The sequence below is a fragment of the Athene cunicularia genome (assembly GCF_003259725.1).
Source record: "Athene cunicularia isolate RWA chromosome 1 unlocalized genomic scaffold, athCun1 chr1_part2, whole genome shotgun sequence".
Classification (NCBI taxonomy): Eukaryota; Metazoa; Chordata; class Aves; order Strigiformes; family Strigidae; genus Athene; species Athene cunicularia.
In genome coordinates this window covers 27,644,110-27,656,662 of record NW_020799092.1, presented here as the reverse complement: position 1 = coordinate 27,656,662, position 12,553 = coordinate 27,644,110, and the positions used below count along the sequence as shown (strand labels likewise).

The window sequence follows — 12,553 nt, the reverse complement described above, 5'->3', positions numbered from 1 at the left end:
GAAAAGCTCACTGTGATCACTCCATCTTTTTGTTCGTTGTTACACTTTTTATTCTTGGTATTCTAAATAACTGCCCCTCAGAGTAAACGCAGAGACATGTGCATGCCTTCTGTTTCTAGCAGAGCATTTGCAAATTCTCCCACCGTAAACTGTTTATAGATGACTGTGTAGTGGGTGACCTTACTACGATGGGCAGTCAGATCAGAGTTCCCACCACACAAGGAGACATTATTATGTCTTGAGCAACTTAGCACCACCCTGACAGAGTGTTTGAGGGCTGGAAATACCAATGCCTACGAAAAACCACTGCCTGCCTGCTGCCAACCCAGCGTTTTATAACCGCTTGGGGTTTTTTTATTGCAAAAGTCATAACTTCACACTTAGTGGCAATAGAATAGATTTTAAGTGATGCTTATGGATTTAAGTGCAGCATTCTATTCAAATTTTATATTCCAACAGTGTGCATGTTTTCACAGTTAGATTTGTTTTTTGCTCTTTGTTGTGGCATGATATAATTTAAAGGTTTTAGGAGTCTGGTCCTACTGTAACAGGGACCACAGAAAACACGTATGGAAGGTTTCAGGCCCCTGTTAGTTTGCATCTGTGGGCCATGGCCTTTGCCAAACGGTTGGATGTAGGTTTTACTTTCTGGATGTGTAGAGTCCCATATTACTCCATGAGAATGTCACAGGTTTCAAATCCAGCACATGAAGAAGCCTTGGCTTCTCACGAGGAGACAGGAGGAGAGTGTTGAGGTAATAAAGGACATCAGCAATACTTGCTGTGTCACAGCTGATAAGCACTCAATCTTTTCGTAATTAGTATTATGAGAAGTTCCTGGTAAAGTTTGAACTCCTGGTTTGCTCCCTTTTTTCTCCTCCTCCAATACAAAGAGGAGAAGCTGACAGTGGTTTTATTTATTGTTCAAGTCTCCTTGTCTACTGCTGGAGCAGGTGTCACTCTCAGTTCAACTATTCCCTAAAATTTCAGCCGATTCTCTAGACAGAAGATGCTCTTAACCAGCAAATCCCATTTGCCTTTCTGTTGAGGCTATCCTGCGAAAGCTGCAAACTTTGCCCTTTTCTCTCAATCCTGCAATGCAGACTCTCCTAGAAATACTCCTAATTTAGTATCTCCCTACTTGAAATACCAGCTGAGCTTGTAAGCCAAAGACATCTCCCAAAGGCCCCCTCATCTAGGGTCAGAGCATGTACTCGAGGAAGTGAAACGTTCGTTAGTTGGATGCCAGATTATTTACACTTGTGTCATGATCAATCAGGCAGTAAGAGACTGAGGATGACATTCATCTCATCTAATTTTAGGTATTTGTGGCTTGGAATACCATATCCGTATCTGAACTACTCGCATTATGTTCTCGTTATGGTCTGTGGAGAGAACAGGCACGTCCCCAGCAGGACATTCCTGTCCAGGCTTAAAAACCCTTTATAGGATGCGATGAAGCACACCCTGGATGTGCCCAGTTTTCACCAGCAACTCCAGAACGAGGTCTGGATTTTCCTGCACATCTCTGCTTGTGAGAAGTACATACCCGACTCCTGATGTCCGTTACCCCATTTCCCAGCAGCTAGTGCTGAATGAGCTTAAAAAATGAAAGCCGAGCTAGAGGGACCCGAACTGAGGGGTGTCTTAATAGCACCTTGCAGGTCTGACCTCCCAGGTTACTGCGCTGCTGTCACTGCAGGCGTGTCTTGCCTCTCTTCACAGCTCTTAGGGAGAATTTAGTCAAAAAGTAGGAATTCTTTAAAATGTTGTGCCCAGTTTTCTTCCTGTTTCTTATTTACCGTCTCAGTAAAATACAGGCAGTAGTAAAGTGTAGATAAAAGTATTCTGTCTACTGGTCTGCCTATCTGTATGTAAAATAACTATTAACTATATAACAGCTGAAGTCTTACATTTAATTTTCCTGTAAGTAAAGGAAGGTGAAAATAGCATCTTTCATTCCTCTCTTTTCCCCAACTTTACACAAATGTGAACAACTTTCATAGAGCTGAGCAAAGGAAAAGTCACCTCACTGAGGTTTGAATTATCTTCCAAAAGTTAAATGAGCATTACTGAAATAAAGCCTTAAAAAATCATAGACCAGGCACCAAAAAATCATGATGTGGACTTGAAAATGGATTATTTTTTACTTCTTTATAACTTGTGTTCTGCTTTTGAACTGAAATGGGACTGTTTCAGCACCTGATGTTGAAGACTAGATCGCATTTCTTGATAAAGTACTAGCAAAAGTGTGTAGATAAATGCAAGTGGGTCCTGGTCACATTTTTCATGAAACCTCCTAACTAGGACTTTACAAAGTGTCTCATAATTTTGGATGCATTTGGGGTTGGCCCTCTCATAGGGAATAATTGTTATGTAGTATTAAGGACTCAGTCTTTAAAAATCAAATCTCCTATATTTATTTTTTTTAACACTACTAGCTACCAACAGTAGAGTTGGAAAAAAAAAAAAAAAAAAAAAAAAAAGCTTCAGAACATTTGAACCAAGATGATTTTCTGTTGAAAGCATAGGTAGGAAACAGTACACTACAGTAAATGAACAGTGACAATTTTTATTCTGGTAGAATAAGTTTAGATGCATTTACGTTCCATGTAACACACTAAATTATTGTACTAAAACTAAAGAAACCCAAATGGAGTCAATGAACCAAAAAAATGGATTAAAAAACCTGTTTATCTTTATGCTAGTCTGAGTCAAAAGTTCAGTTCTGGATGCTCTCCTTCCTCAGAGTGGATCCAGAAGTTTCTGTTGGAGCCAATCTCTAAACGAGATGACTAATAAAACCAAGATCATAACACACATCTCCTTTTTAACACGCAGGGTATTAGCTGAGGGCCAGGATTGCTTTAGATTTATTTTATGTATAAAGTGATTCAGCTCTCCCTTCCCCTGTCCTCCTCTCTGTCCAGCCAAATCTTTGTGCTGGTTCCTACTGCTGCATAGCCAAATGTTGCAGAAAGGAAGAGGGCTGCTTTTTTTTTTTTTTTTTTTTTTTTTTTTTTTTTTTTTTTTTTTTACCAAAAAGGTCTAAAGTTTTGGTTTACTTTTTCCCCCCGCCCCGCGTTCATCAGTCAAACTGAACAGACAAAAATTGATGGAAACAAATGGCATCCAAAGTGCCACGGTGCATTTTATAATGGCATCCAACTGTGGTTACAGTCCCACAGAGAATACATTTTTGCATTTCCTTTTCTTTTGGTGATTCACTCTCTAGAAGGGATTCACCCCTTTTAGGAGAGGGAGAATTCACTGGTTTCATGACCTTTTATTTCTGCAGTAGTAATGGGTGAACTCACTTGAAATAAATACAAACCAAGCCAAAACATTACATAGGACAAAATTAATTCCAAATCTGACCTTTCTGAGTCTTAACAGGAAAGGAAAGGAAAGGAAAGGTTGCATGTTTCTATCTTTTGACTGATGCCCTACAATTTGCAAGCACCAAAATATCACGGCAGGGACTAAAGCTTTATGGATGTGTGTCCTGGTGAAAAGCAGCTGAATGGCAGAGCTGGAAGACTCGCAGTGCCACGGCCGCTCCTCAGGTACGTGCCAGGAGCGTGGTGGGGGAGCCCCTGCATTACCGAAAATCATAATCAAGAAAACTCTCCAAACCAAATAATAGTTTAGAAAGCTGATATTGGTTTATTGCAGCTCTGGGTGCATGGGGGGATTTCTCCATACACACCAATGGGATTTTCCGTGTTAGATTTTTGCACAAAACTTGCAGAGTTAGTAATTTTCCAAGTCTATCCTCTCTATGATGATTGGTTAGTAATTTACATACAATTATAATACTGCTGACACAATACTACTACTACTGCGCATGCTCAGGGGAAGGGTCTTTGCCTCGGCAAGGGTCGTCTTGACCTTTTTTTTTTTTTTTTTTTTAGTATTCTAATGAGGGTATTCAGCGGAGGATACATGAACCTTGGGTGTGCTCGCCAAGTTGGCACTGTATCCTCTTCAAGGTCTCATTGCTCTGGGATGTCCTTGCTCACAGGTGGCTGCCTACTTGTTCTGGTTTAGGGATGCCTTTGGCTTTAATATATACCAAGAGCAACTTTCTTGATCTAAGCATAATTTTGCTATGCTGTTCTAGAAATTTATCCTTCAACACTGTCAGCAATCTGGAAGTTCCCAGATGCCCTGGCTGGTTTGAAGCTGCTGCTAACACCTTGCAGCTCTGACCCACCCCACCACCACCGCTTGTGGTGGCAGCCGTGGCTCAAAAGAGCAGGAATGAGAAAAGCAGCGCTTAAAAACATTAACGATGGTTTACACCCCATTTGATGTGGGGCTGTGGAGAACAGAGCACAAGTGTGAAGCAGGGAGGTTCTGTTTGCTTGCCAGGGACACAAGAGTGCCTCGTGGGAAGACGTTTCCCCCCAAGGAGGGATTTTTGTCCCCCTGTACACGGGTTGATGTGCGACTGCTCCTGCGAGCTGCCTGAGGGAACGGGGCACCGGGGGTGGCCCCCCCTGTTGCGTTTGCCCTGCTGCTGCTACCCTTTTCGTGCCGTCTAGAAAGCCAAAAGATGGACATCTTCCATTAAAAAATATCCCCATGACAGAAAAGGGGTTGATTTATAAACTGCTGTGGGAGTAAAGTAGTTTCGGTCACGGGGCTGCCGGCCTCGCCGTCAGGCAGTGGGGTCGCAGCGGGCCGCCCCGGCTGCCATTTCGTGTGGCCTCCCCAGAGCCAGTGTGAGGTTCATGGTTGGACTGGATGATCTTCGAGGTCTTTTCCAACCGAGATGATTCTGGGATTGTGAGCCCAGCGCAGGCGCCTGGCCAGCCCTGGGGCACTGCGATGGCAGCACGCCCTGCCCTGCCGCCGGATCGGGGCGATGGGGCCGCGGCCTCTGGCGAGCAGTAATACAACGGCTCCTTGGCAGCTTCTCCTCAGGCTGGGCAGCAGTAACGCACGTCCCACCCGCAGGAAGCCGTTACAAGTCTTGAGAGGGTCTGTCAAAAATTTAAAATCTGGTTAAAAGCAACGTGCCTGGGAGCATGCCTTCGCAGGTGGTTTGGTGTGGTGTTTATTGGGGGGGGTTGTGGTTTATGGGGCTGTTTTCAGAGCTGCCTCCCCACGCGCAGTGGTGGGAGCGCTCGGCGCTCAGCCCGCGCTGCTTAGGGGGACGCACAGGCCCAGCCTGGCCGCCCTCCCAGATGTCCTCTTCACCTTCAGGGTGAAACCTGGCATGTTGCTCAGATGGGTTTGAAATTTAAAAAAAAAAAAAAAAAGATAGGCTCACACAAATGGGTTTGTCAGATTTTAAGAGTCAGGCTGAGCAAAGGCTGCAGTTTCTCCGCGAGGCTGAGCTTCATCCATCCTCCTGTGATCCTCCCCTCGGCGATCGCCCTGTCTCACTGCTGAAAATGACAAGTTGCTGATATTTGGTACCAACCTCTTTATAAAGAACAAAGTATTGTAAAAGGACTCGAGACAGATTTGAGTGTGGAGCTCACAACAGTCCAGGCCTCCCTGCTTAGAGTTTTTCAGTTGATTTTTTCCAATGATGTTCCCAAGACGAAGTATGCTCCAGAGGAAGCAGTTTAAGCAAGTGCTGCCTGCAAAGCCTGGGACTACCCAGCCTACAGCTTTCTGTATGAAGGAACCATGCAGCCTAGAAACACGCCCCAGGGCTTTTGGTACCAGGGTCGCAGCGATCCCAGAGCATCTGGGAGCCTTGATTGAGCCAAGTCCTTCAACCTTTCTGCTTCGGAGTGGGGGAGCTCAGTCTTCACGGGCTTTCAAACTGCTGGCCCTAGAGCAGCAAGCCTGAAAGACCCTGGATGGCTTGTGGTTCCAGATGTCGTGAAGCCTAAAACCTTTGTGGTCCTAGCAGGAAGCAGGGGGAAAAGGAATTTAAATTTTCCATACATTTAAAGAATTTGAACTGTTTTGTGATGGAAAGTTAATTAATATAGCCTGAGTTTGGAGAACAGATCATTGGAAATGACTAAAGGAAGCCTGGTGAGCAAGAAAGCTGGAGGAGCAGGACTCATCAGGAAGGACAGGAAAGATACCACCAAGCTGCTGAAGATGCACAAACCTCCTGAATGACACCTCTGTTCTTCCACCACGTCCCTCAGCAGCCTGAAGAGGTGTTCATGCTGGCTTTAGGGAGAGAGAAGTACCTCAACTAGTTATCTAGTGGTTGCTACCTTGTGAGGAAAAAAAAAAAATGTTTTCTGGAAGGAAATGTAATTTGCCTTACCTCCTTGATAACGAGGCATTTCTTCTAGACGATAACTCAGTGATGTCATGTTGATGTCTGACTGAAGATTGAGATTGGCTAATGAGCTGGAGAGCAAAAGGAGTTTTTCCAAATCTTGCCCATGGAGTCTAAAAAATTCCAGCACTCTGCCCTTTGAGATCACTTATTTCCCAGAGCATCCTGAAAAAACACTGACGTGATACACGCTGGGAGGGCAGTGCTGGACCTGCTGACCTGGTGAAATGAAGATTTAAAGGTACGAGTGTAAAATAATTTGTGTGACGAAGGCCTTTTTTACTCTTGGTGTTTCCACTGCCCAGTATCTCGGTCTGCAGGGACTGTCTCAGCATGTGCGTATGAAAAGATGGCAAAAGGTCCCCATTTTTTAGTTTGTAATGAAAGCTCCACTATGCCGAAGGCTACGGAGTCCTGCTACAGATAGATGCTGCAATTTTGAATTATCTTTAAAAGCTGTCTGGCGATTTTTTTCCATTCAGAAAAATATCCTTGTGATGCCAAGGGAGAATGATAAATTTTCTGAAAGAATTCATTTGTATTAAAGGCCAGGCTTTTGTGACTTTTACAGGACTACAGGATTTGTTCCTGAGAGCCGTAGTGCTGTTTGAGGAACAGCAGTGTGGTACCGCCAGAGTCAAAGATCCCCTAGGTTTGCAGAGCTGTGTCTTGCATTGCTCGGTGCTGAAGTGACCTCCCTGACTTACGCACAGGAGGTGGCAGTAATCTCAAGGCATAGTTGGTGTTTCCAGCCGTGCTCGCATTCTCTCAGAGAGTATCTCACCAGTGATTTCGTGGCTTTGAGTATAAAACCAGGGTATCGCTCATAACTAACAGCTGGCCACCGGTGCAGTTTATTAGAAGCTCAGCTAGTTGCTGAAGTGGGTTCTTTGTCTTGGTGACCTTCCAAGGCAATCAGAGCCTTCTTGGAAGACCTTGAATCAGAAATGTTTGGGTATAAGAAAAATAGCACTGCGCAGCACACCATTCTGCTCTCCCAGGGTTCACAGATTTGGAAGGCGCTGTACCATATATAACTGTAGAAGACAGCACCGAGATACTGTAGCTGCTGCATCAAGGTCATGGTGTTCTGGGATCCAATTAAAATTATGCAAGATAGGCAATTTAGGAAAGAATTCATATAGAGCTCAGGAAAGAATAAAAAATCATATGCGTTATGAGCTCAGTTACTTTGTAAGATTAATTTTTGACTATCTCATGATCTTGTAATAAGACCATGAATTATTTTAAACGTTTGATTTGCTTATTGATCAGAACTCTTGAGACCTAAATCACAGTTACAAGTTTGACTTCCACTTAACAGCAAAGCTGTGGGCTTGCCTTGGAGTATACGCTGGCTGCTGCGGGTTGGGAATTCAGTGGAAGGGCGACAGTGAAACCTGGAACAGGCACGTCTGATGCTTCCCTGGAGGTGACATGAATGGAAGGTGGCAGTGCCACAGGTCCTGTCGTCCAGGGCATGGATCCTCACCTCCTCCAACACAACCGTCGTGCTTATTCAGATAGTTGCACTATCTTTCATCCCCAGAAACTCTAAAGAGATAATGAGGAATGATACTGCAAGCTAGGGGAGTTGCCATCTATCTGATGGAAAGCTTGATATTTTGGATGGGGGTGTAACAGGCTTACTCCTATCCTGGTTCTCTCCTAATTCCTATCTGCTGAAGGACAGAGATAAAAGATTTAGCTATCTGCTGTATTTTAAGAACTGCTTGTATTGTTACGCTCTAAACTAAAATCTGCTGCTGGCAAAGGGGATGGGATTTCATGGATGCTTTGAGCAAAGGTTTCCTTACAGGTATTGCTAGATTTACGACCTGTGTTAGGTTATGCTGGTGACTGGGGACTTATTCTGAGCTCAGGGCCCTGTTTTGCCTGCTGGAGCACAAACATCAAGTGAAAAGGGTAAAGAAGAGCTAAAGAAGAGCTCACATAGATGTCATCTTCTGCTTGCTTAGGAAGGGAGATAATTGTCTTGAGCATTTCTTCTTTTTCACCGCACAAAAGACAGCCCCCCTGCGTGAGCTGAAGGAGCAGAAAGCGCAGCTCTGCCTAAAGGGAGACAACTGTGGTCATTGGGGAGCAACTGGTCATGGGAATACATGGGAGGTACTTCAGAGGTTGGGGACATGGCCCAGGGAGCCCAGGTCCCCCCCTGTAAATCAGTGCTTGGCTGTTGCGAGAGCAGAAATAAAGCAAAGGAGTAGCAGAACGATGCCTGTCCCGTGAGCAGCCTCAATGAAGGACAGGCAGAAACTGTCCTTGAGAGTGCCTTTATCTCAAGGTTGCAGAGAGTCAGTGGGATGGAGGGGGAAGGGTGTAAAATAGCGCCTGTTTGGTTTCGTACTTTCTGTGTTCTCTTTATTCTTTGTTTTCTGATGATAAAAGAGCTTTATGTGGATATTGTAGAAGAACTGATGAGTCATAAGGTTTGCAATTTCATTTCCCCCCCCAGCTCTTCTTATTGTTTTTTTCCTGATGGTCACATCTCCCTCTTCCTTTCCGCCTTGCCTGTCCTCTGCAGGCGCAGCAGGACGTGCTGTGCCTTTAAGAAGTGTGGTTTTTCAGAAGACTAATTCCTCAGCTTTGGCATGTGTTGAGGCATGCCCTAAGTTTTGTGGTGTGGTTTATGAAAAACTAAAGTGCATTTGTCTAGGGAGGTTTTTAACTCCTTTCTGCCATCACTTCACCTCTTTGTTCTCCGCTTGCAGCGCGTACACCAGTCAGCATTTCCAGAGGAATTTCTGCTCCCTTCTCCAAAAGAGGAGGGGAGATAAAGTGAAGTAGTGGGTTTGTTTGGGGTTGGTTTTTTTCCCCCCAATTAAAATTTATATTTATTGACTTGGGTTTTGCACGGCAAAGCTCTGGTGGATAAAGCTGAGGTAGCAAATTCTCTTGCTGCTGATACCCTCCCACTGGCACCGGTATCGCTGCAGCGTTAACCTGCCGGTGCAGTAGCAGAGCGGTGTAGCCAGAGACACGCTGACCCGTAGCAGTCACAGTGTTGGCAGCTTTAGCATGAATTTCATATACTGTGAATTTCTTCATGCTCCCGTTCATGAATGTTACTTTTTTCTTCCTTTCCCATCTCAGCATAGTCAAAGAGAAACTTGTAAGGAGATGATATGATTGTACTGTAAAAATGAACATAGCGTTAATGTGAATAAAACAGTGGGGGGTTTTCTTTTATTTCTTTCCTTTTTTTTTTTTTTTAAGAAAATCTCATTCTTTTGAAGCAGAGTGTATTTTTTTTTAGCATTTGCTAGGGGCTGCAATGCAGTCTTTAAACCATGGCTCCCAGTGAGAATGTTGTTGCAGGCATTACAGGCATACCAGGAGGTAACTACGGAGTTACCCTTGGTGATTATTTTAAAAGCCGTGTTTGCTACGAGGTCCTGGATCTGTATACCAGCATTGTCTTGTAATAACAGCATCAATCCTCTTGGGCTGTCAGCCTATATTCGTGTACCTGTACGTTGTTTTGTGCCTCCAGATAGCAAGTCAGTCCAGGTGAGCAGAATTCCTCTCTGTCTCCAGCACCGTGGCGGCTCCGGGACTCACTCTGCAGTCACCCGCAGGACGTGGGCCCCACAGATGAAAGAACGGTTTCTAGTAGAGACAGGCCTGTTTTTATGAGGAGAGATGTTGGAAGGGAAGGGAGGGAGCAGGAGGTAGGGCTGGATGTGCCTTCCACACTGAGGTGCTTGTGTGGCTTTGATTAAATCACTTAACCTTTGAGCTGCAGGTTTCGTGTGAGTGAAATAGTGGCATTAGCACCGTGCGCGGCATGCTGGGATTAACTGAATTAACGTAACAGTACTTTACAGTCTCAGCTCTGTAAATGTGCTGAGTGCAGTTGTTCTGTTTAAGAAGCTTGTAGTGCTTGTTATTGAGCCTACGGGAGGGCCCCCGCCAATCCCCTGTCCTCCCCTCCCTCCCAATTAGTCCGGTCAGTGCTCTTATCCCTCTCCATGACCAATAGCGAGCAATCTCTGCCGCTTAGCCTCTCGATCTCCAAGCGGTGCTGTACTGCGACAGCTCTCCTCACGGGTGGCTCCGGAGGAGCGGCCGCACGACCAGCCCCGGTGAGGAGCTCTGTCTTCTGCGCCACCCCGGGCCCGAGGCGTGCCCGGCTGCCCCGTCCCTGCAGCCGCCCCCCGGTAGCGTGCTGGAACGGGAGGTCGAGGTCCTGGGATCTCTTGACGTCTCCACCACCTGGCCGTGAAGTTGCCTGGGCAAGTCACGTCACCTTTCTCTTCTTCCCTCTTCACGCCGAAGTGCGGATCGTAGCTTTTCCCTTCGTACCCAGGAGCTGCTCGGGTTGAATTAATGAATGCCGTGAAGTCAAGGATGTCCGTGGACGCACAGCACAATGTAAATGTGAAGTATCGCTCTGTAATTATGGGTGGAGGTAGCCCTTGTTGAGAGTGATTTATTTTCTCATAAATCAACATTTGATCTGGTGAAATCATAGGAAAGAGGAAGAAGCATAGCAAAAGCCTGTCCTGTTACCTCAATCTGAAATTTTTCAGGAAGCTGGAAGGCTGCCTCTCCCATGTGGTTTGTGCATGCGTCGACTCTGAATCTAGTACTGGTTACTGAGATTGATGGGGTGGCATAAAAATAGTCTGACTTCTATAGGTGTAATATTTCAACATACAGACAGAAAGAGCTCTTTTTTTTTTTTCTTCTCTTGGGATTCAGCCTTTTACGAGGAGGCAGAGTACTGCTTTTTGCAGCGTTGTCTGACGTATCCAAGGTTGACACAGCAGCTCCTTGGGTTCAGTCAATTAGCTAGTTGGGGATTTTAGGAAGAAAAGCAGATGAAATGGTATTATGTAGCTGCTGACATACTGTCATCATCAAGGTACAGTTTATAAAGTCTCCGGCGCTGCTGTGGGATCAAAGAGTTAAAAATTCCAAGGGTTTAATCCAGTATAATAACATTTTGCAAGGCCGATCAAATTCACAGCAAGTGAGAAGCAGAAAAGCAACTGAGCGAGTAGGAAAATGAAATTAGATGGAATTATATGGGCACAGGTTTATCTTAACTAGTTGTTTCACTTAACGGAGGAGACGCACGTTCATGTGAGCCCTCAGCAGACGCTCACCCGGAGTTGGGCTCCCCTGCCCTCGCGGGCTGCGTTCTCCCCAGGAACGGAGTGCCCTTCATCCGCTCGGAACAAAGCAGTGTGCTGCTGGATCTATTTTTGGTCGCTGATTTGTATGCTGTAGAAGCCGTCTCATTCCTTAGAATACAGCCATATATTGTTGTGTTTGTTTTCCTTTTGCTGCTGCGTACATAGTGGATTGTTGTTCGTTTGTTTGAAGGATTTAAACATCTGGAAGAGGCCAGGGATAGCGATGTCTTTGTGTAGAGGTTAGAGGGGAGCTGCAGGTCCCTTCCGAAGTGACACGTTACGTGGCATCTACAGTGATGTTCGTTTGTATACTCGGGGGTTTTGGTGTGGGAAGGACAGTCGATAGAACACTCGTGCAAGCAGCTGGATGAAACCGCTGCTGCTCAAACTAGCACAAGGTAAAAATGGATTTATTTCCCTAGGTGGTTCTGCAGCTGGTTCCCATGGAGGTAATAACCACATGTAAATTTTGGAAGTAAGTACTTACATGCAATAAGCTTAGCTGAGTTTGGGTGAGTAGCGAGAGGAATCAGTTTTCACTGAAATGTGTCAGTAAACGATGCACGCAGGGCAGATCCTGCCATAGAGACTCAGTTCTCCTGTATTACAGCTTTGCCATGTTAGGTGGACACGAACAAATTCAATTAGAGCCTGAATCTAGATAATAGGTTATCACAGATTGAAAGAGTAAGAGGAGAGGGGAGGAGGGAAGAAAGGGTCGGTTCTATATTGCAGCCCCTTTCCCAGGAGTGGAAGGTGACTGCCAGGAGCCCTCCCGGCTTTTACCCGACTATTTGCAGACCAGTGCCGTAGCAACAGAAGAGCAGCTAGTACGCTCTGGCTCAGTCTATTGCAAACAATTTCTTTTCTGAGAAAGCTAATCACTGTTTTGTTACATTACTTCCCAGCAGATGAGCCAGGCGCTCCTGAATTTAAACAGAACCACAAGTGAGTGACAGCGTGCTAAGCATGGGCTGGAGTCTTGTAGCAGCATATCCTTCAGCTCCAGTGCTGCAGTCAGAGAGAGAAAGATTTTTCCTTTGAAGATAAGACACCTGGGGCTTTTGTAGAAATTAAGTATGCCCCAAGTCGTGCAGCTGTTATCTTGATTTAAAAAAAAAAAAAAAAAAAA

The 12,553-nt window shown here is 45.2% G+C and overlaps 1 protein-coding gene across 12 annotated transcripts in view; it reads left to right on the top strand.

Annotated features, from left to right (window-relative positions):
• Positions 1–12,553, top strand: part of PRR5 (proline rich 5) — an 89,500-nt gene that overhangs the window by 24,611 nt on the left and 52,336 nt on the right. The window contains exon 1 of one of the 12 annotated variants that reach the window (XM_026867803.1): positions 6,482–6,500. The exons of 10 other annotated variants lie outside the window; for them this stretch is intronic. Coding sequence is in view for 1 of the 2 variants with exons in the window: in XM_026867800.1 (XP_026723601.1) it covers positions 10,653–10,654 (2 nt within the window). In the remaining variant the exon portion in view is untranslated. Of the gene's footprint in view, positions 1–6,481; positions 6,501–10,360; positions 10,655–12,553 lie in introns of those variants that run through there. One more of the 12 variants, XM_026867800.1, reaches the window with a different exon arrangement.